We start from the raw sequence: 24593 nt of genomic DNA on the forward strand, positions 1-24593 counted from the left end.
GAGGTGATCTCTGTCAGGATAGATGCTGCAAGGATGTTTCCCCTGACTGGGAAGTCTAGAACTAGGGGTTACAGTCTCAGAATAAGGGGTCGGCCGTTTAGAACTGAGATGAGGAGGAATTTCTTCACTCAGAGGGTTTTGGATCTTTGAGCATCCATGGTAGAGAATTCCAATCATTGAACATATTCAGGAGAGAGATTGATAGACTTTTTCATTCTAAGGGAATTAACGGAAAGTGCAGAAAGGTGAAATGACATAAAAAGATCAGCCGTGATTGTATTGAATGGCAGAGCAGGCTTGAAGGGTCAATTGGCCGACTCCAGCTCTGATTCCTGATGTTCTTAAAACAAAAGATTATATACTACATTTTCTTTGATGACACCAATGATGATAAAGTACTAAAACCATGGGATATTCATAAAGTAGCTGGGGAACCTGGTCAGCAATTTTATTTTCTAACAAACTTAGTGGTTTAATCTTCAACTTTACTGAAATATCCTTGCTTCACAAAGCCATAAAAAGTCTTGAAGTTGGTAGTTAATTTATGTTACTTTAGAATGTCAAGGTGCCTTTTTCATTATCTTATTGGTAATAGTGCAATCTTTTGGGGCACGAGCAATATGGTAAAAAAGAAGTTGTTGTTGCCAATGCCACCAAAAGTTGTTGCTACTTTGACACAAAGCCATTGTAGCTAATCATAACCTGGTAATGACATCAACTATTCTTCTTTTTAATGGTAATATTGGTTAGGGTCATACAGAGAAACTATTCTAAGCATCTTCAACTCCAATACCACAGTACCTTCAGGAGCCTTGTAACTGTGAGAATCCAACTTCCTCTAATGATCCATTAGATATTCTCCTTACAGCTGCCATTTGAAAGAAGGGCTGTATTTAAAGAGCTGAAATCAGCTGAAAGATTCTTTCACAGTTTGTCAATTCTTTCAAAATGTGTTCACAGCAAAAAGTAATTTTACATTAACAGGCCCCTTCTCCTATGAAATATAACCTCCACTCTTCTACAGACCATGAATGGGATAGTATGCTGTCAAATTATTTCCTCATAGTGGTATGGGTCACATAAGAAGTAGTGAAACAGTTGCTTACCATAGGGAGCCAGTGGCTCCCCCTTCTGTTTCATTGCTGAGTGACCCAGCCCCTGTCAAACCCGTGCAGCAACAGTTAACTTAAAATCCGGCTCTCATTTGCACAATATGAGCCTCATTTAAATATGTTAATAGGAGTTCCACCTCTCCACAGTGGGATGCTCGGATGCCTCAATATGCACCAGCGTATGAATGACAGTCGTTGCTCTTGTGCTTGTCCGGAAGGCGGGTTTCGTGGCGGGGTCCGGCGGGGGCCGTAGAATCAGAGCGGAACCGCCTACCACGAAACCTGATGCCAGGATTCCCGGTTCCGATCTTCCCGGAGCGGGATAGGCCAAAGATCTTCCTGCCCAGAGGCCAGTTGAGGCCCTTTTTAATGGCCAATTAAGGGCCTCTTCCTGCCGCCTCTGGAATCTTACCAGCAGCATGGGTGGGTGGGGGTGGGGGTGGGGGTGGGGGGGCTCCACCGCATGGGGAGGACTTCTTGTAAACCAAGGCACCCTCCCTGTGGGCGTCGAGGGTGGGGGGGAGGAGGTCCCTCCTTCGTGGGCAATTTGTGGCCCACAGAAGGCCCCCACCCCCACCGGGGAACAACTGTACCGCCTCCGGACCCACCCTCCCCTTGGACTGAATGACCACTACCCTCGCTGGGAGCCTTCCAGACTGGCCACAGCGACCACGCCTCACCTACCTGTGTTCCGAGGTGCCACGGCTGGGCCTGGGTCCGAGGCTTCTGCAGTACTGACAGTGGCCACCACTCCCAGTGGCGCTGCCGATACTGCTGAGGTGCCGGCCCTGTGATTGGCTGGCAGTTCTTGGAGGCGGTATCCTCATCCCTATAAAGTCTTTAAAGAGATGGGGATCTGCCTCCCAAAACTTTGACCCCAAAAGATCAGAGGACCCCCGATTTTTAGGCTTGGCGCTGGGAGACCCGCCGCCTGCACAAAATCCATTGTGTGTGCAACGGATTGGGGTTGTGTGACTGCATTTTACTTTCTAACCCCCACCCGAGCCTCTCCTGCTCGTCATGAGACCTGACTATTAAGACCTGATCTCTGAAATTCTTTCTCTAAAGCTCTTTGCTCAACATCTCCCCTTCTATAAAAAAGTCATTTTTTTCAACAACAATATTAGTTAACAAAGCAGTTTACATTTTCTTGCAACCTGCCTCATAATTTTTAAAAATTCTTTTATGGGATGTGGGCATCGCTGGCCAGGCCAGCATTTATTGCCCATCCCTAATTGCCCTTGAGAAGGTGGTGGTGAGCTGCCTTCTTGAACCGCTGCAGTCCATTTGGGGTAGGTATACCCATAGTGCTGTTAGGAAGGGAGTTCCAGGATTTTGACCCAGCGACAGTGAAGGAACGGCGATATAGTTCCAAGTCAGGATGGTGTGTGACTTGGAGGGGAACTTGCAGGTGATGGTGTTCCCATGTATTTGCTGCCCTTGTCCTTCTAGTTGGTAGAGCTCGTGTGTTTGGAAGGTGCTGTCTAAGGAGCCTTGGTGCATTGCTGCAGTGCATCTTGTAGATGGTACACACTGCTGCCACTGTGCATCGGTGGTGGAGGGAGCGAATGTTTGTAGATGGGGTGCCAATCAAGCAGGCTGCTTTGTCCTGGATGGTGTCGAGCTTCTTGAGTGTTGTTGGAGCTGCACCCATCCAGGCAAGTGGAGAGTATTTCATCACACTCCTGACTTGTGCCTTGTAGATGGTGAACAGGCTTTGGGGAGTCAGGAGGTGAGTTACTCACCTCAGGATTCCTAGCCTCTGACCTGCTCTTGTAGCCACGGTATTTATATGGCTACTCCAGTTCAGTTTCTGGTCAATGGTAGCCCCTACATCCCATGAATGAGTAAAAAAAAAAGTCAGGATGGTGTGTCGCTTGGAGGGGAATCTGCAGGTGGTGGTGTTCCCATGCATCTGCTGCCCTTGTCCTTCTAGGTAGTAGAGGTCACAAGTTTTGAAGGTGCTGTCGAAGGAGCCTTGGTGAGTTGCTGCAGTGCATCTTGTAGATGGTACACACTTCTTCCACTGTGCGTTGGTGGTGAAGGGAGTGAATGTTGAAGGTGGTGGATCGGTTGCCAATCAAGAGGGCTGCTTTACCCTGGATGATGTTGAGCTTCTTGAGTGTTGTTGGAGCTGCACCCATCCAGGCAAGTAGAGGTATTCCATCACACTCCTGACGTGCCTTGTAGATGGTGGGGAGGCTTTGGGGAGACAGGAGGTGAGTTACTCGCTGCAGAATTCCCAGCCTCTGACCTGCTCTTGCAGCCACAGTATTTATATGACTACTGCTGTTCAGTCTCAGGCCAATGGTAACCCCCCAGGATGTTGATAGTTGGGGATTCAGCGATGGTAATGCCATTGAATGTCAAGGGGAGATGATTAGATTCTCTCTTGTTGGAGATGGTCATTGCCTGGCACTTGTGTGGCACAAATGTTGCTTGCCACTTATCAGCCCGAGCCTGAATGTTGTCCAGGTCTTGCTGCATCTGGACATGGACTCCTTTAATATCTGAAGAGTTGCGAATTGTGCTGAACATTGTGTAATTATCAGCGAACATCCCCGCTTCTGACTTTATGATGGAGGGAAGGTCATTGATGAAGCAGCTGAAGATGGTTGGGCCTAGGACACTACCCTGAGGAACTCCTGTAGTGATCTCCTGGGACTGGGATGATTGGTCTCCGGCAGCGCTACAAAATTCGATTGAGGGTAAATAGCAAATAGTTCCCTTACATCAGAAAAGATAGAATTTGCATACCATGAATAATTTCCAATTTTCATAAACTCAGGGATTTAGGTCATTCTCTCACCAAACAGCTCTTTAGTTAACAACTGGCCTCTTGGGATTGAAAGCAATTCCATCAGACGTGGTCTCCTGTTTTGAAGCTGTTTTGACAGCTGTTCTCCACGGGCAATATGTAAGGCCACCAGATTGCCACTACACACATTCTGTAAGCACTGATGCATGGATTTAGTGAGGCAAGGCTCAGGGGAATGATAGTTAACAGTTGTCACTTCTGTTACAGTTTGTCACTTCTTCAATTTTTTTTAACAATCTTCCAGTACAGTTGTTTTGAAAGCCTCCTTGAAGTTTGTATGGATGAAAGATGTGACCTAAAGGAGAAATCAAAACTATTCCCCACACATTTCCAGAAGGCATTTGACAAGGTGCCAATTAAAAAGTTATTGCACAAAGTAGGCGCTCATGGTGTAGTGGGTAACATATTAGCATGGATAGAAGATTGGCTGGCTGGCAGAAAACAGAGTATGCATAAATAGGTCCTTTTCTGATTGGCAGGATGTGACGAGTCCCGCAGGGGTCTGTTCTGGGGCCTCAACTTTTTCCAATTTATGTGAATGACTTAGATGAGGGGAGCGATGGCATGGTAACTAAATTTGAAGATGACACAAAGGTAGGTAGGAAAGTATGTTATTAAGAGGACAAAAGAAGGTTGCAGACCAATATAGATAGGTTGAGTGAATGGGCAAAAATCTGGCAGATAGAGTATAATTTGAAAAAATGTGAAATTGTTCACTTTGGCAGGAAGAATAAAAGAGTAGAGTATTACTTAAATAGAGAATGACTGCAGAATTCTGAGGTGCAGAGGGATCAAGTTGTTCTGGTGCATGAATCACAAAAAGTTAGTATGCAAGTACAGCAAGTCATAAAGAAGGCTAATCGAATGTTATCCTTTATTATGAGAGGAATTGAAAATAAAAGTAAGGATGTTATGCTTCAGTTAAACAGGGCATTGGTGATAAAGGCCTGCTCAAGTCACCAAAAAAAAACCCGATCCGAATCCGACGGAACCACATGAGACCCGAGCCCAAGTCCCTCCATTTCCCCCCCGAGCCCGACCTGACCCGAGCCCTTCCTGACCCGACCACCGCAAAGTTCCCTGTACTTACCTTCCGACTCCCAGTCTGCTGGAAGCTGCAGCATGAGCATGATGACGTCTTAGAGACGCTCACACTCTCACTGCGTAGACTCAGTTTCCCTGCTTGATGTCCCGGACGCGCAGCTCAGGTAAGTTTTTAACTGTTAACACTTACTTTGCTGTGTGTGTCCAGCCCGACCCGGTCCCGGCCCTACTCGGACCCGGCCCGACCCGAGCCCGAAGGCCAGACCCGGAGGAGCGGCCCAACCCGACCCGACCCAACCCAACCCGACACATGTCGCCGGTTCCCGTCGGGTTCGGGTCGGGTAGCAGGCCTTTAATTGGTGAGACCACATCTCAAATACTGTGTGCAGTTTTGGTCTCCTTATTTAAGGAAGGATGTAAATGCATTGGAGGCAGTTCAGAGGAGGTTTACTAGATTGATACCTGGAATGAGCAGGTTGTCTTCTGAGGAAAGGTTTGACAGACTGGGCTTGTTTTCACTGGAGTTTAGAAGAGTGAGGGGAGATATGATTGAAGTTTATAAAATCCTGAATGTCTTGACAGGGTGGATGTGGAAAAGATGTTTCCTGTTGTGGGTGAGTCCAGAACTAGGGGACACTGTTTTAAAATTAGGGGTCACCCTTATAGGACAAAGATGAGGAAACATTTTTTCTCTCAGAGGGTTGTGCAACTTTGGAACTCTCTGCCTCAGATGGTGGTGGAGGCGGGGTCAGTGAATATTTTTAAGGCAGAATTAGATAGATTCTTGTTAGGCAAGGGAATCAGGGGTTATCGGGCGAGATAGGAGCGTGGAATTGGAAACACAAACAGATAAGCCATGATCTTATTGAATGATGGAGCAGGCTGGAAGGGCTGAATGGCCGACTTCTGCTCCTAATTTGTATGCTCGTATGTACATACAGAATCAAACCCTGCACCTCTCAGTCATGGTCTGAAACTGGTCTTGACATTGCTCTGTAGATATTGGCGTGGATTTTGCAGTAGAAATAACAGTGAGGCTATCAGCATTCACTGTTATTAAATTGTAAATCGGACAGCAATGTCTGAAGCCTGCACATGCACTGTTAAAATCAGGAAGTTGTCCTGCTCCTCTAGAAGCTGCGCTATACTGTTATCTCGCAAAAAAAAATCAACATTGAAATCCATGGAATGGCATGAAGTTGCTGTACTTATGTAATTAATACCCACTAAACATGCCAGAAAAAGCCAGGGCTTGTCCATTCCAGTGTATGTAAATTTTAGCTGTGTGATAAGTCTTAATTGCTGCTCTGAAACTTGGGGCCCAACTTTAACTATGTTTTTAGTGCATGGGCTTTGAATAAGTTAAAATCTCACCCTAATTAATCTCTGACAGTGAAAATTAACTTATACAAATGTGTAGTCGTGTTCCTTCAGATTTTAGTTATTATTGGAGATTTTTAAAGACAAAACCTTCTAAGTTTTAAAACTTTTTCGTTCGCTTTTATCTCTTAATCCCATCATTCTTTCCCTGTCTTTATTTCACTTTGAGTATATGATTTGGTATTGAATTATCTATTCTAATTTCCACTTCCTAGTTCCGAATTTGTTCTGCTCGGTAACAATTTATCAATCTGATTGCTTAGAGATACACAGTTGCTTGCTCTGTTCACAAAGGTCCCAGATCCCATCTGGAGGGCACTGTGTTGAAATCGATTTCTAATCACTGCAAGTTCTAAAACAAAAGTCTATAGAAATTTTGTGGGCAAGTCTAAGTAAAAGGAATATCTGGAGCTGTTCAGTTCCTTCTGATTGCGAAATCTGAGCTAAAATACACAGCTTTATAGTTATTGGGGTAGTGGTTAGCACTGCAGCCTCACAGCTCCAGGGACCCGGGTTCGTTTCTGGGTACTGCCTGTGTGGAGTTTGCAAGTTCTCCCTGTGTCTGCGTGGGTTTTCTCTGGGTGCTCCGGTTTCCTCCCACAAGCCAAAAGACTTGCAGGTTGGTAGGTAAATTGACCATTATAAATTGTCACTAGTATAGGTAGGTGGTAGCGAAATATAGGGACAGGTGGGGATGTTTGGTAGGAATATGGGATTAGTGTAGGATTAGTATAAATGGGTGGTTGATGGTCGGCACAGACTCGGTGGGCCGAAGGGCCTGTTTCAGTGCTGTATCTCTAATCTAATCTAATCTTACAGTAAGTGTGCCACCTGCTTCACAAGGGCTATCTAGGGAAACATGTGATGCTTCCAAAAAGTCCTGTTGGCTTATATGTGAATGGGGTGAAGGCAAGTGACTGTGGAAGCAATATCCTCTTTTAATTAAACAAATTATTTCAATGAGTTGCACTCAGTAGCTGTGGAAGAGTTCAGTGTAACTAACAAATATATACCACATCCCCTTACAATATTTTTACAGTCCATCCATCTTGTAGACCCACATAATTTGGGCATGAAGTATAAACTGTAGGCATTGTTAAATGCAACAACTATTGTCAGAATCTTTGTAATAAAGATCAGTGTTTTACATAAATGCTAATACATATAACAACTGTAGCAGGCAGTTTGCAAAAATTAATTTATAAATTCAGTAAATCTGATTTTACAAACTATGCTGATGTAAAGACATGTTAATTATTGTTGTTTTTGGTTATGCTCCTACTTGAGCCTTGAAATAGAAGGACAGGTTATCCTCCTGAGCCTGGGGCTAATGAATTGATGAGGACAACAAATACTGAAAAATCAGGGAGGAGCACACGGGCTTGACCTCAATGGAAAATTGGAAGAGATGTACAAGTGGCAGCTGAGTTGATATTACTTGTTTGGCACTGTTGCCCAAAGTAAAAATTACCCACAAGCAGTCCTATCCAATTTTCTGTTCATATAAATTAATGAATGAAAATTTGAGGAGGCACACCTATGGATGTGTACCGTTCCTGATTTTCCTACATTTGCTGTGCCCAGGTAATCAATGATGCCCTCTGCACAGGAACAGGAAAAGCTGCATCACAATCTGGGAAAAGCCTCATTAAAAGGCACTGGCTCTTTAAGAGTTAAAATCATTTATTCATTTTAACATCAAAATGAACTAGTCATCAGGCTACATTTTACATTTCCGCCGCTGAAACTGGTGACGGGTACCCACCCTAACCCTAACCCTAAATCCCCAACCCCTACAAAATTCACAATCTATGCACTTTACTCCTTCTCACTATCCCCTAAACCAATCGGATATGTTTGACCCTGCTCCCCCCGCACCCTCCCACACAGAGAGACTTACCTGCTCCCCCCTCCCCACCAGTGTCCCACCTCGGATCTCTGGATGGAGATCTGAAGGCACGGGAGTGCTGACCATCGGCACCAATATCGGAGGAGGACGGGTGGCGGGAGTAGGTAGGGCATTTATTAATTAATTTACATTTATTTAAATATTTAGATTTGGCTCTCGTCGCCGAGCAGCAGGGATGGGTGGGGGGCTGCCACGAGGTCTCGCTGCCACTGGCAATATCAGCTGGGCCTTCCCGTCAAGGCCCATGGCGGGACTCTGCGGGAGGCCTTTTCTGGCCGCCACCGTCACGACCCCCGACATCAGGGGGGCTGTAAAATTCAGCCCATTATGTTAAGTATTCAGGAAAATTATCATTCACTGTATAAATAGTTATGTTAAATAACAAGCGTGGTTGAAGAATCTGAGAATGCAAAGGGCCCGATAATAACTCGGGACTGGGTAAAGAGCAGGATGGAATTTCAGACAGGAACCTGAAAGTAACGGCTCCCCGTAAGTCCTGTGAAATTTAGCAGCACAACCTATTTTTAAATTTTTTTCAAAAGATTTCCTGCTCGAAAGCCAGCCGCAGTTATAGATTGACTGACTGTTGGGCTGGAAATCAGCTGGGGAGCAGATATCGGGTAAATCCAACATTGCAGAGGGAGGTGTGAGGAATGAAACATTGCAGTGGGTGGGGGATGGGTGGGAATAAGGGGAATCAAATATCATGGGGAGTGGTGAGGTGAAAGGAACCTAACGTTGTATGGATAGGGGCGGGAGAAGATGAGGGGAATCAGACAGCACGAGGGAAGGTGGAGTATTGGACACAGTAGGGTTGGGGCGAATTGGATACTGCAGGATGGTGGGGGGAATTGGACATTGCAAGGGGAGGTGGGGGAATCAGACAGCATGAGGGTAGTTGGCTGACCGTGGGGCTGTTTACAAAGTAAGCTCGGTGGGTGGTGAGGGGAAACACTCCTGCTCTTCCTGTCTCACGAGCAGCGCCCTCATGGATCCTGCCCTTCTCATCTCCATTCATTTGCTGAGATTCTTGCGTCCTGGGAATCTCAGCCTGCAGGTGTTAAATAAAGCTTGAGTTAATATGGAGGCTTGCAGCCTCATTAATAGTAATAGTAAAAGTTATTGACCTGCCTTTTAAAAGCTATTTGGTTCCCCACCCCTTAACCTGCCTCCGATAGCACCGGAATTGGGTGAGTTAGAGGTGAATTGGGCTTGGGTTTCCTTTTTTAAAATTTTTAACTCCCCACCCACTCTGGAGGTTAAAGTTACTGTTTACTTTTGATTTTGCAAATGATGTTTGTTTGCATGATTCTCTAAATCTGCATCTCTATTCTGTTTGGTTTTAGGTGAAAGTCACTCAGAGCACTGAGCACCATATCGAGCCACAGCTGATCAAAGTCCTTCAGAGAGGAGATTACTTTGGAGAAAGAGCTCTCGTCAGGTTCGTCTACTGGAAACAAATGTTTTTACTCCGCAACAGTTTTTGAGAAAAGTTCTTGCTATCCTAAAAAATATTAACAGATACTGTTATTATGATTTTAGAATATGAATTGACAGGTCTGCAGTCTGAGGGAGGTTAAATGCTGTCAATCAAGCAGCAACGTATTCGTCATGTGTAATTGTCTTTTTTTGGGATCAGTTTTCAATTCATCACCCAGGCGTTCAGCTGCCATTTGTAGAAATTGTTTCATTTTCATTGAAATCAATGGAAATGAAAGTCGGGCGATTTCTAAAATGATGGCTCATGTGCGACACTGGTTTTACATATTGGTGTCAAGTTGAAAATCGATCCTTTTTATCAACAAATGTATGTTTTGAAGTAGGTGCTCAAATATTGGATATTGGAATCATTTTGGCAAGAACTTATTTATTTGTATAAGTGCTTTAGAATAAATGTTTCACAGTCAGGCAGCGCCAAGGGTAGCATTTGGGCAGCAGTGCTTCTGTCATTGTTGAAACACTTTCTGCTAGCCTCAGCTATCCTCACCATTTGGTGGTAATTTTAACCCGACCTGTCCAGGGGAAACCAGGCAGCCGGGAAGTTGAAAGAGCCCGGGTTACTTATCTGCCCTGGATGGCCGGAAGCTGATCAGTTCAGATTTTAAACTGCTCAACTGAACAGAGGTCGGTGGTGTTCATTTTTCCACATGTATGTTGGGAATTTTTTTTTTTAGGTTTCCTTGTGGTGACTAGGAGTGTTCCTCTGGGATCCACAAGAGTAGCTTTGGCTTCCTCTACCTGGACCTGTTCCCCCTCTTCTTGACCGTGAAATGGTTCTGACAGCTGATCCCACCACTCACCTGGTTTGGCTGAGCTGTCTCTGGGCTGTGTGATTTTCTGCTGCTTCTCACAGTCTTCCTGTCCAGAATGGGATTTAATTGAGGCCTGGGAATACCCCTGCCCTTGTTTCTGGAGCAAAACTGGAGTTCAAATTGGGGCCATGCCATGATTGTGATGGCTTTCTTTAGGAACAATTTTAGCCTGAACACCACCACACTCTACAGGCACCATGGTAGAAAAGGATAGAAAGGACTCAAAAAAGTAACAGTCCCAATCATGTTGCAGATCTCAAAGCACTTATCAGCTTCTCGAAAGATAAATCCACTGATTCAGCACTCCCATCAGGGAGCTGCATTCAAAGGAAGCACACAGTGAAGAAACAAGGAAATGCTGTCACTCTATCTTCAATTCAGGCTGGTCCCTGCTGGGAGCATGATTGGTAAATTTACCCACATAAATTCACACATCACTTTGTTCTTTAATACCTCAGGCCAGCTCTCCATATAATTAATCCCAGAGAATAAAAACTAATTAACAAGCCAACAAACTGGATCAGGTAAGAAAGTCTGTGGGTGTGAGAGAATGCTTTGCTCGATGCATACATTATTCTGTTTGAAGCCACAAGAGCTGAGTTGTTAGGATGCCAGATCTCAGTGTTTTTCAAAGCAGTGTTTGATGTGTTTCTGAAATATTTTTAATCTTTTATCTTTCACAGTGATGATGTCAGGTCAGCTAATATAATTGCTGATGAAAACAATGTGGAATGCCTTGTGATAGACAGAGAGTAAGTGTTGCAGCTACTGGCAAATGAGGGTCTTTTCAGTTGAATGATCACAATTTTAGTAAACTCCCTATTTGCACATTATGTGAAGGTTGGGAGCACCTTTGCCACACAGACTACCGTGGTTCTGGAAGAAGTCTCACCGCCACCTTCTTAAGAACAAGTAGGGATGGGTAATAAATTCTGGACTTGCCATTGATGCCTATAATCCTGAGAATGAATTTAAAAAAAATCTTCAATAAAAACAGAAAATGCTCGAAATACTCAGCAGGTTTGGCAGCCTCTGTGGAGAGAGAAACAGAGTTAACATTTCAGTTTGATGGCCTTTTTGCTTTTGTTAAAAAAACTTTCTTTTCTTCAGTGAACTAAAACTAAATTACACATAACGGGCTGAATTTTACCGGGCTCCCGACATCAGGCTCTATGGCGGGGGGCAGAGAGCGGAGGATTATTCTGGCAGAAGCCCGCCGTGGAGTCCGACACCAGGAGGGCCGGGCCTGACCTTCCTGGAGGCAGTGAGGCTCTGTGGCGCACCCCCACCCCTTCCCCCCCCCGCTGTTGGGCAATAAGACCCGGCTTTGTATATTAAATATACTTATCTCCAATCTTATGGGCCCACCGTGATCTCCAGTGCGGCGGCCAGCACTCCTGTGCCTTTACTTCCTTGTCCGGGGAAACCAGGTGTGACACTGGTGGGAGGGGGAGTGGGGGAGGTAAGATTTTTAGTGCAGTGGTGGGGGGCGGGGGGGTGGATGAGGTCAAATAATCATCATGAGTGTAGGGGATGGTGGGAAGGGGTGAACTGTGAACTTGGTACAGTTCGAGGGGGTAAGGTCATATTTGTAGGGTAAGTGTTTTTGGGGGGGAAGGGCAGATACTTAACTTCATTGTTATTGGGGGGGGGGCTGGGAAAGGGACGTTAGAATTTTGTTTGCGACAGTGGAGGGTGGGGGCGGGGGTTTAAAAATGGCGCCAGCGCCTGCACACAGGCAGCTGACGCCATTGCCAATGTCGGACAGCCCGTCCCCTCCATGTGATTGGAGGATGGCGGGCCGACCCGGGTATTTAAATGAACCACCGCGTGGTAGATCACGGTGGTGTGCGGCCTGCACATGTGGGCTGCCATTTTTTTTTGAAAATCCAGCCCAGCAGATGTTAAGAGGGTAAATATAATGCAGCATAAATCATGCATACACAGGTAATTATTCAAAGTAATGACAAATAATTTGGAGGTATGATCTACACAACTGACTATGCTTGGAGACACCTCTGTACAACTGCAAGCCCCATCAAAGAAAGATACAGTGAGGCAGAAATTTGGGTTGTTAAGGCATCCCTTTAGATGCTTGCACTAAGCAGGGGCCTTACAATATGTCCAGAGAAAGTTAAGAAAAATTATAATAATATGATTCATGATGCACAATATTGCAATAGAAAAAGGCCTCACCACAAATCTGGAAGAGACAAAAGAGCAAGCTATGTATGATCCTACATTGGTGAGCAGCAGCAAATAAACCACTGCACCTGGTGTGGCTAGTTCATGAGAGTCTCATTGTGGCATTCACTGGAAGAACCAGACAATTAGCTCTCATTAATTTCTATTGGACATTTTTGCAATTAGATATGTGAGTTGTTTTATTTACTGAGTTTTTGGTATGAAATTCTATTTACTTCACTTTTGGACAACCGTCAGTTTCTTTTTCTGAACCATCAAAGAATGGCAGGCTGCAAGGTATATCAAAAGTGAAATAATTTTACGCAGTATTTTAGTCGAAGTGATTTATGTTTGCAGTGTGACCATCAGTGACAATTCTCTTTGACTCCTGCTAATGAACTCACGTGGAAATTTTTTTTTACCTGTATCAGAATTGAGAATGTCCACAATTTGTGTTTGTGGAACAAGTAAATTTAAACCCTTCCTTTGAAAGAGAGAAAAGGAGGCCAGCATTACTCTTGTAATATTTTAAAATAAAAAAATGTTATTTTTATATATTATTGTAAATTCATATGTTCTGAAATTCTCCCAGTCTTGACTCTGGTGGTTCCAGCAGAATCCATCAAAAACATTTCAGCTACTATATTTATTGTCAGATGAATAATATTTTTGATCTGCTGAAGTATGTCGAGAGCAATGAGATGGTTCTTGATTTCAAAAGATAATTATTTGTTGTTTCCTTTATTTATCTTGTTGCATGTGGCAGAACATTCAATCAAACAGTTGGTACATTTGATGAACTCCAGAACTACCTTCAGGGCTATGTAGCAGAGTTGGCTAGAGATGATAAGAAAAGACATGCCAAGTAAGTTGTTCTTATCCTCAATAATATGTACAAAGGTAAATGCAAAAGTATCAACATTTAGCACTGTTTCAATATTTTAAAAGTATTTAGGACTGACCAATTGCAACATATTTACAAATATACGTCATCTCCTGAGGAAGATAAATAGGTTGGTGTGAATTATTATGATGTAAACCTAAGGGACACATCTTTTGATGCTGCTCCTGCTCTGCTACTGTATCGTCACTGGAACTCTGGTGCATACAGTTTACATACCTATATGGGTAACATGGTGGTGGAGTATACACAGCTCGAGTAAAGTCCGAGTTGTAGAAATTACTATGGGTGATATTGGCACATGACCATGACATTCATTATGTCATCTTAAATAGGTTAAGGAGGCCCAAAAGAAAGAAAGAAAGAAAGAAGAAGAGCATCAAAAGTGTTTATTAAATTTCTAGCAAAAAATTAGGCAAAAGGAAAGTAAAATTTATTATCTTCATTTTTATTTCTTCTTCTTGACACCTTTAGTCGAAATGTGAAACATGCAATCTGTTTGCAAGCTACCGCAAATCCCTCCCCCCCCAACCAAACAGTGACCAGAAAGGGCCAGGGATTGCCCAGGCAATTGCTCCAATTTTCCATTCCTTTCCCCCCCCACTAGAAACTGCAACAGCCTTTCCGACTCAAAATGGCTCAGGTTCAGAGCTGAGAGGAGCAGGACTTGGTCGTGATCTGTTTATAGTTTTGTACTAAAAGTACCATAGATTATCAGTTATAGGATTTACCCGCTATTTTATTAAGGCATTATTCAGCTAATCGTAGATAATTTATTTTTAAATAATTATTTTTCATCAGTTCTGCAGGTGCCAATGATATTCTGATCCCACCCATAGTCATATTTGTTTATAAATGATCCCAAATAATGGTGAGTGGGGCTGGGATTGTAGCCAAGCCTAATCCTATCCTAAGTAGAAATTTTGGTTGAAAAATCTGGCCCAAGTTGGCGCAAGCTGGGTGCAGGCAATCACTGTGCCAGAAGGGATGGGCAGAGCCCATCCAGTATTGGGCTTTGGGCCTCATTTGTATCCGAATGGCAAGCTGCAGCTGCCTGCTTGGCATCCCCAAGCAATTCATCGGGGAAAATTGTTTCAATTTTGCCGTACTGCATCATTGGCAACGGCTCTCAGGTAGTTTTGGCAAGAGGGAGTTAGCAACTGGGAGAGGGAGGGAGACAATGTTTGGGAGAGACTGCAGTTGGGAAAAGGGAAGGAAGCTGCAAAAGGGAAAGGGAGGGAAGCTGTGTTAGGAAGAGGGAAATAATGATCTGTAGGGGAGAGGGAGCAATCAGGAGGTGGCAGAAGGCAGCAATTGTGTGAGAGAGGGAGGTGGTAATTGGGTGAAGGTGGGAGACAATGAACAGTCACTGCCAGAGGCCTGTAGCTTTAACTTGGAGCTGGGTGGAGTACTTATCCATCTCCTGGCTCCATGTCCAGTCTGAGCATTTTTAAAAAAAACTTAATATTTTGGTGGGACTTTTGCAGATTAGGCCATATGTAGATCTGGTTGTCTATTTTGGCTGCATTCAGAGCAAACCAATTTGATAAAGGCAGCTTCAAAGAGGCATGGGCCCTGGAGGCCTCTTTTTTGATGCATGTACCAGTATGGAAGGAGGCTCTTTTTCAGCTCAGAATGTATGTGTACATGCTGCCCAGCATATTGGACCCTTTTGCATCAATTGTATACATGTACACTCCATTGCCTAGCCACTGTCTGGTGGCTGAACCAGACTGTTCGCAATCATGGCTTTCTAATTGACCCTGAGCTGAGCTTCAGCCCTAAATAGTCTCCATTATCAATACCGTCTACTTCCACCTCTACAGCAACCCTTGTCTCAGCTCATATGCTGCTGAAACCCTCATCCATGCCTTTGTTACCTTTAGACTTGATTATTATAATGCTCTTCTTGTCGGCCTCCAACCTTGCACTGTCTGTAAACTTGAGCTCATCCAAAACTCTGCTGCCCATATCCTATTTTACACCAAGTTCCAGTCGCCCATCATCCCTGTGCTTGCTGACTTGCATTGATTGGCTCCTTGTCTGGCAAAGCCACAATTTTTAAATTCCCATCCTTGTTTTCAAATCCCTCCATGATTTCGCCCCTCCTTATTTCTGTTACCTCCTTCAGTCCTCTTCCAATTCTGGGATCTTGCGCATCCCTGATTTTAATTTGCTCCATCATTGATGGCCGTACCTTCAGCTGCCTGGGCACTAGGATCATAGGATGATAGGATCATAGGAATTAGAAGCAGGAGTAGGCCATTCGATCTATTGAGCCTGCTCTGCCATTCAAACAGATCATGGCTGATCATCTACCTCAATGCCATTTTTCCCCACTATCCCCATATCCCTTGATGTTGTTAGTAATCAGAAATCTATTGATTTCTGTCTTGAACATGCTCAATGATTGAACTTTCACAGCCCTCTGGGATAGAGAAATCCACAGATTCACCACTCTCTGAGTAAAGAAGTTCCTCCTCATTTCAGTTTTACATGGCCTGTCCCTTATTCTGAGACTGTGTCCCCATGTTCTAGACTGACCAGCCAGCGAAACATCCTATCCACATCTACCCTGTCACTAAGCTCTGGAATTCTCTCCATAAACCACTCTGTCTCTCTCTTCTTCTTTAAAATGCTCCTTAAAAACTACCTGTCCTATTGTCTCCTTATGTGGCTCAGTGTCAAATTTTGTTTGATAAAGTTCCTGTGAAGTGCCTTGGGATGTTTTACTACTTTAAAGCCGCTATCTAAATGCAAGTTGTTGTCATTGTAAAACAGGTGCCGCATTAGAGAATTTCTAGGCATAAGAGTTGCAATACTAATCAAGTTTTCTTCTCTTTGGCTCAGGGATGCTAAAGTCCATTGTGTGTCTCCACCTTTCTCTTGGCTGAGATTAGCTAACTCAATACGGATCAAAGATTAAACCTGATCTGTATGTTGAGTGCCACAGTGACAGGTGCATGTACCCACTGACACTGGGGTGGAGCTTCTTTGTATAATCCTTTGTTAAACATAACACAGTACCTTATTTATAGTGCAAGGTAGTATTTCACAGGTAATTGCATTGTTTAATATTTAATAGCTTGAAGAGCAAATGATTATCAACTGACGTAGTGACATTTTTCAAGATCTGCTATCACTGTGGTAGAGCCCCCAGGCCATTTAAAGCATTGACGTAAATCCTTCTACAGTCTGACAACAAAATCAGTCAGTGTGTGTTTCTAATACAAAGTCTTTTCTTTCAGTTGATTTTCACAAAGCTTGTTTCTTTGTAATGTTTTGTTAAACGCATCATATAAATATGAGTTGTTGTAATAAAGGTTTTGCTTGGTATCTGTTGATCTCTTGAAGAATCTAAGCTTAATGTGCTTCTATTCAACCTTTGCCTTCGCTCTTTACAACATGTGCATTTTGTGTATTGGATACAAATTCCATTAAGTGAAGGAGATCACAGTTATTCTGTTACCATAATTTTGTTGTACAAAATCTTTGCACCTTTGTCCTTTTTCAAGCATTATACTACATAACCTTGGATTAATTATGGGACACTATCCTGTTTCCAAAGCCATCTATGATGCCTCTATAGTATATAGCACTGCCGTAGGAAAGAGAAAATGCTTCAGTAACTTTCTGCAGTTTGCGAAGCATCTTAAAATCCCAGATATACAGCATCACAGAGTGTTGTAAATTGAGAACCCAATGCATCATACTACGAAGGTGTAGGACTGGATTTTGTTACGGCGGTGGGTGTGCAAAATGGCGACGGTCCCACCTGTGATGTTTTCTTAACATAACAATGATGAAGGCCGTCCCCACCAATCACATGGCGGAGGGCACATTGGCGATGCCATGAACAGCGCTACCCAATGTCGGTTCGGGTGCTGACGCCATCTTTAAAAGGCTGCTAACCCTGCATTATTACTTTCCTTGAATTGTACAGCAGCTCAGTCATTGAAAACGTCTGTACATGAGCATTAATTGCAATGTCAGCAAGCAGAACCCTTGGGCATGGTGCTGAGAATGTCAGAGGTCAGAGCAAGGGTGGCCCCAAGCTTCAGTGATGCCTCTCTGCTGATCCTCCTCCAGGCTGCAAGGGAAAGGCAGGAGGTCCTCTTCCCCAGCGATGGCAACAAGAGGTCCTCCCGTCTGACCAAGCAAGCCTGGGTGGAGATCGCAGAGGAGGTCAGTAGCCGTGGGGTCTCCCATCGTAACTGGTTCCAGTGCAGGAAGAGGGTGAATGCTCAGCTAAGATTAAGTTTTGTGGTTGCACATAGCTTGTTGCGATCTACTTGCCCACAAACACAAAGGTGCATGGTTGACACAGCCATTCTAATGACAGGAAGTCATAGCATAATGATAGCAGAATACTGACTGAATAAGTGAGACCAGTCCCCCTCATTTCTATTCTAGCCCACTTTAGATCCATGACAGTTTGAGTCATTATGAGAACAGCGACATCCCCCAGTGCAGAAGAGGGGCCCATGTCAGCATTGACGTGCTGTACAGATGTTTGGAACTTAACAGTGACTGCATCCTTGCTCTTTCAGGAGGAGAGGGCCCAAACAGTAGGGAGGCGTCAGGGTTCCCAACTGGAGGCCTCTGTTGTAGGCTGAAGATAGGCGCTGGAGTTAGCGGGAGCCGAAGAGCATGTGCCAGATAGGCCGAGGAGCTCGGGGTCCCAGTTGAAGAGAGTAATTATTGCCAAACACAAAATGAATCGAAATTACATCTCGTATGCAGGCGCTATGCTGTCATCATTGCAACATGTGTACCATAATATCGAAATGTCTATTCTTCACATTGTGGGCTGGATTTTATAAGTTTGCCGCGATCTCGGTGGCAAGCTTCAAAAATGGTGGTCTGCCCGTGCAGATCGTACGTCGCGAAGCCGGCGCGATATTCGGCGAGGCGGCTCATTTAAATGGCCGGGGCGGACCGCCCACCCCTATGATGTGGAGGGGGTAGGCTGTCTGTCCCTGGCAATGGCATCAAGCGCCATTGCGCAGGTGCCAACACCATTTTTAAAGGGTTTTGAGCCCTACATTACTATTTAAAATTTAAAGGGACTTTTTTCATTAAAAATCCTGACCCTTTCCCACCCCCAACAATAACCATAGAATTAAGTAACTGCCCTCTAACCCACCCCCCAAAACACTTATCTGGTGTACCTGACCTTCTCCCCCCCCAAAGTTCATAAACTCTAAACTTACCTCTTCCCACCATCCCCGAGACCAATTAAATCACTCTGATGCCGTTCCGCCCCTCCTCACTCCCGCACAGAGAAACTTACCTACTCCCCCTCCCCACCAGTGTTCCGCCTGAGATCTCCAGACGGAACAACGACACCAGTATCGGAATGGAACGGAAAGCAGGAGCAGGTAAGTAATTAATTCCTTCATTTGTATTTTTAAAAATATGTATATTTGGCTCCCGTCACCGAGTGGTGGGGTGGCCGCCACCAGACCTCGCCAGCAATATCAGGCCGAGCCTTCTCGGCGTCGAGGCCCGTGGCAGGCCTCGGCTGGAGGCATTTTCCGGCCCCCTCCCGCCTAGACCCCCGACGCCGGGGGGCTGTAAAATCCAGCCCTGTACCTTGCAGGGCAGCACTCGCAAATGCTGGTGGACATCGAGGGAATGGCGACAACCTTTGAGGAAGAGACAAATTTAGAGGATGCAGCATCCCATGACACTCCTGCACCTTCCACCAGTGCAGATGCTCTCACCTCGGTGGGTATCCGATCGCCAGTAGATTTGGGGGTCACAAACTGGTGAGAGTAACTGGTTGAGGCAGAGACAGCTGAGGCCTCTGACAGTCGGAGGACTGTGGGTGGATAGGCCCATGCTGAGACCCAGGCTGATGACGTGCCTCTGGTGTCGACAGCACAGAGCACGCTGGAACTGCAGGGAGAGGTAGGCAACATCTGGCAGAGATGCAGAGGCCAAGCACATCCTTAAGCAGATGATGGAGGAGTCCATCCATGCCATGACTGGTGCCATGTCCCAGACATGTAAGCGCATGGCTTCATCCATGGAGAGGTTGGCGACCCTCATGGAGAGCCACATTCCACAGATGTGCCATGACCTGCAAACCCTCACCTCGGGCATGACTTCAATTCAGCAGTGGCAGGGCAAGAGAAGCTCCAGGAGCATGGAGAGTGTACCTGCTCCTGGTCCTTCTCCGGAGAGTATTGAGGTTCCAACGAGCCTTGAGAGGGAGGAGCAGAGGCTGCACTGCACATCTGGGTTCCCCCCTCAGAGAAATTTGAGTGTGGACACCGGCTCTTCGGCCCCTCTGCCAGTGAGTCCAGCTCCAGCAGCTGTGACCTGAGGACAGTCCTGCACTGGTGCAAGAGGCCTTCAGGCAGCCGGGGCCCTCCAGGCCTGAGGCACCCAGAGGACAACTGCTGATGTCATCCCAGGTCAAGGGGCATCCTGATCAGCAGCCTGCCTCCAGACCAGCTGCCAGCGCAGAGGTAACACCGTGAAGGAGCACTCACAAACGTATTAAAAAGACACCTTGACACATATGGGTATTCACGGGTGAGACAGATATGTCATGTGTACTTTAAGTAATGTGCTGTCCTGCCAATCATCAGCCTTTATTGTCTGAAAACCTCATCCGCCATGGAGTGGTGTCTTTCAATTACATCATAAACCTTACAGCCATGCCAATGTGACCACTGACATCATTACCATGCCAATATGCATGAGATGTCACTGCACGAAGGATGTCACATGGGCAATGGCTCAGTTTGTTGCTGCCAGTCATGCTGGAGAGTCAGATGTTGCAGGGGCAGAGGACTACAGACGACATGCATGATGGTGAGTTTTGTTTGCAAACATATTTATTGAAGTTCAGGAATTCTGGAAGTGGCCAATTATCAGTCTCTGCTTTGCCTCCCTTGCTCATCAAGTGAGCCCTCCATCACTGCTCTCTGTGTTCCCACACGGGGCTGTTGTTGAATGCCCTCTGTGTCCTTGTGTCCTCATTGTTGGTGATGTATTCTGCTCCCGTGCTTCTTCATCTTGCAAGGTCTACCCCCTCTATACTTCAATGTTGTGCAGAACTCAGCAGACTACAGTGTTGCACCAAACCCTGTATGGTGCATACTGTAGGGCTCCAGCAGATCTATTGAGGCAACGGAAGTGCATCTTCAGCATACCAATGGCCTGCTTGATGGTAGCTTGGGTGGAGCTGTGACAGGCACTGTAGCGCTCTTCAGCATTGTTGCTGGGGTTTCTCACCAGCATCAGAAGCCATGCCGTTAAGGGGTAGCCCTTACCCCCAAGAATCCACCCTGAAGGTGAGTGGGGGGAGTGAAAAGTAATGGCACCTGGGACTGACATAGTATGTACAAGTCATGTCAGCTGCCCGGGAAGCAGGCACACACTTGCAGGAAGCACTTTCTGTGGTCACACACGAATTGGACATTGATGGAATGAAATCCCTTACTGTTTATGAAGGCGGCTGTTTGGTCCCTGGAAGCCTTGATGGCCACATGCATGCAGTCGATGGCACCTTGCACCCGTGGGAATCCCGCAATGACCCCAAATCCAACGGCCCTCTCAGCCTGGCTCTCAGGATCAGTCCTGTAGTCACCAGCCCTTCTGAACAGAGCACAGTCACCTTTTTGATACAGTGGTGCACTGCGGATTGAGAGACCCTACGCATGTCGCCGGTGGATTCTTGGAATGATCCAGAAGCATAGAAGTTTAGGGCCACAGTAATTTTGAAGGCCACAGGCATAGGGTGACCATCAAAGCCCATTGATTGCACATCAGTACTCAGCAGTGCACAGTGGTGTGTTCCAGTCTCTCTGATCATCCACAGAAGTCTCTGACACTGGCACTCAGACATCTGGAGGTATGGCATGCGAGTCCTATAGACGTGCTGGTGTATCTGAGCTACTCTACGCCTTGGTGGTTGCTGCTGCTGCTCATGTCTGGGAGCTTCCACCAGCGCTGCTGCTGCCTCTGAGGTCCAGCTCCAGTGGAGATGCCTCATCACAGCAAGGGGATCCAGGAAGACAGGGTGGATCATACCCATCTCTATGCTCCTGGTAACTTCGAGTTCCTTCAAAAGGTGAAGTACATCTATCTGGGCAGAGATTTAGATTTGTGTTAATTCCTGTTTTAGCAGTATTCCGGCATGAGCTCTATGGTGTGGCCTGACGTTGCCCGCACAACCTTTAAATTAGTGCGAGCCATCCTGACCATTCGAATACCATTTGAGTTGCCTGCACTGGGCCCCTGACAAAAACAACCTGTATGGTTGGCCAGTTCGGCACCCTGCCCCCCCAAACAGTGTATCCACTTGCAGAGATCCCCCCTTCCTCCTCCCTTAGCGATACACAATTGCAGAGTTCCAACCTCCCCTCACTTCTGGGGATTAAACTTAGTGGCAGTGTCCGATGTTGCAACAAATCCGAAGGATAGCAAGGCAAAATCTACCTAACCTTTGCAGGCACCAAGGACTCTCACCTCAGTGGTGCCAGGAAAGGACGGGAAAGTGAAGGCACGTGAGTGACGCCTGCCAAGCAGAAGATTGCGAACAGCTGGTAGGATCGTGGTGCATTGCATTCTAATCAATGCAAAAAGCTATTTAACATATTTAAATTACGGTTCTGTCACAGAACGGTGGAGGTTACGCCATGGAACTTCACTGCCTCCAGGAAAATCAGAGCCCGGCATTACGGTGTCGGGTTCCGTGGCGGGCGATTCTGCTCCAATTCTCCGCCTCCCTCCCGCCACGAAACCCGCCTTCTGGCTGATCACAAGATCCAACCTGTAGTGCGTAGAAATGTATCCAATTCCCTCACACACTCAGCTGCTTGTCTTAGCAAGAGAATGTCAGAGTGATGCTGCTGAGCAGAGACCAGGTATGTTCTCACAAGAAGAGAGAGAATTGGAGGTATAGTGTTCTGCATCTCCAAGTGGCCATCTGATGGGAACTGTAGTGGAATTTGTAGCCACGGATGTATCAGGTCGGGAATGCAATTAGTTAGAACAGGAACATAAGAAAGGCTGGAATGAGGAAAAATCATCCAGCTCCACTTACAATTCATACATGCCTACCTCTATAATGGACATTCTCCCTAACCCCCATGTGAATCAAATATTATTGTCTAAAATCCTGAGTTCCCTTCATTGACCCAGGTCTTTTTAAGGATGTCAATTGACCCAAAATGAATTACTTTTTCTGCTAGTTTCCCATGTATGCACTATTTTAGGAATAAACAGGCATTAAACAAATTATATTGATTGGGCTGTCCATCATAATCCATGCCCAATTTTTCTTTTTATTGACTTCAATGGATAAAAATATCAGATGAATTTACAAGAGATGGCTGATGTTTGACCTTTTTTACACTCTTACCGAAGTTCAATCTCACACCTCTGAAGAAGGGTCACTGACCCGAAACGTTAACTCTGCTTCTCTCTCCACAGATGCTGTCAGACCTGCTGAGTATTTCCAGCATTTCTTGTTTTTATTTCAGATTTCCAGCATCCGCAGTATTTTGCTTTTAGAAAATTAATGTTAATTTAGTCTCATAACATGGCCTTTAGAAGCTTGCTCACTATCGATGGTTGAGTCCGTGGTCCTTAGTTATCTGGTTTATCCCTTTCTCCCCTAATGGAATAGAAATTTTTTATTGACACTACTCCAGTCCAGCCCTTTATTTGCCACTTACATTACTTTTGCCCCAGTATGTCCTTGAATAATTCAAGTCATCCATTACTACAGCATGGTTATTTAATTTTTCTTTAATTTATCTATGCATCTCTTCATCTACTTTGTTTTCACCATTCAGTGGTTTATAATAGACTGAATAGAGTAAGATTTCCCTTCTTATTCTTCAACTCTAACCAAATAGATTTAGCTTCTTCACTCAAACTTATGCTCTAGTCAAGTGCTGTAATGGAATCTTTAATTAATACTGCCAACTCACCTTTTTCCACACATTATCCCCACTGAATATTTTGTAATGGGACATTTTAGCTTCCAGTACTGCCCCAGCCTCAATAATTGTTTCTGTTCATGTTTTATATTAAATGTCCAGTAGTAATTTCTGCTTGTAGCTGAGAAATGTCATTCAGACAAGTGTGTGAATTTAAGTACATACAACTCAAACCTGTATCTGTTCAGCAATCTTAATCTTTTTAATCCCTCACCTTCTGATCTGTTTTGTTTTTTCTTTAACTCTTTGAGAATTAAAATGAATGTTGGATTATGTGCTCGGTTCTTATTTCTTTAATATCGCATTCTGCGTAGAATATCCACATGTGCTGAAAGGGGAGAAATCTCTTTGGAGATGATTCAGTTAAAGGAGAAGGTTGCCACATTTTCTGCAACATCCCCATTCAAAAACCTTGAGATCATCACGACCTTGGGGGTCGGTGGATTTGGGAGAGTTGAGCTGGTAAGGAGATTCCTGTAGAAAATATGACTACACATTTTTAATGGTCAGAAATATATGGGGGTGAAATTGGTACTAGTGAATTGACAGCTCATTTTACACTCTTCCCAATTTTCTTTTCTATGGACTGCAATGGAATAGAAAATCAAGTGAGGTGTAAAACAGGCTGATGATTTACTGTTGCCCATTTTGCACTATGGCCGAAGACCAGCTTCAGCCCCATGCATTTTTATTACTGCTTCAGTGATGCTGCTTTATCTGAACTTCGCTTACAATTAGATTTATCTCTCTATCAGGAGCTCTACTTAATACTGTCCAATAGAGTTTCACATCAATTAGATTGAAGCTGAGCCACAGGCTGGCAGAGAGAGTTTTCTTTTTAGCAAACCTCGGTGACTTCCAATTTACAAACTGAGTGTTTCGCTGAGGCAAAGAGATTAGAAATGCAGCATGATAGTTGTAAAACATTTTGTTTAAATGAAGTAGGATGACCTGCTGTTGTAAGCTCACAT

At 45.0% G+C, this 24593-nt stretch overlaps 1 protein-coding gene across 1 annotated transcript in view; it reads left to right on the top strand.

Annotated features, from left to right (window-relative positions):
• The window catches only part of prkg2 (protein kinase cGMP-dependent 2), a 126756-nt gene that overhangs the window by 46766 nt on the left and 55397 nt on the right, over positions 1-24593 (top strand). Inside the window, exons 7-10 of the mRNA XM_068015103.1 lie at positions 9610-9704; positions 11259-11327; positions 13526-13624; positions 23937-24084. Of these exons, the coding sequence (XP_067871204.1) occupies positions 9610-9704; positions 11259-11327; positions 13526-13624; positions 23937-24084 (411 nt within the window). The remainder of the gene's footprint in view (positions 1-9609; positions 9705-11258; positions 11328-13525; positions 13625-23936; positions 24085-24593) is intronic.

This window comes from Heterodontus francisci, chromosome 1 (assembly GCF_036365525.1).
Source record: "Heterodontus francisci isolate sHetFra1 chromosome 1, sHetFra1.hap1, whole genome shotgun sequence".
Lineage (NCBI taxonomy): Eukaryota > Metazoa > Chordata > Chondrichthyes > Heterodontiformes > Heterodontidae > Heterodontus > Heterodontus francisci.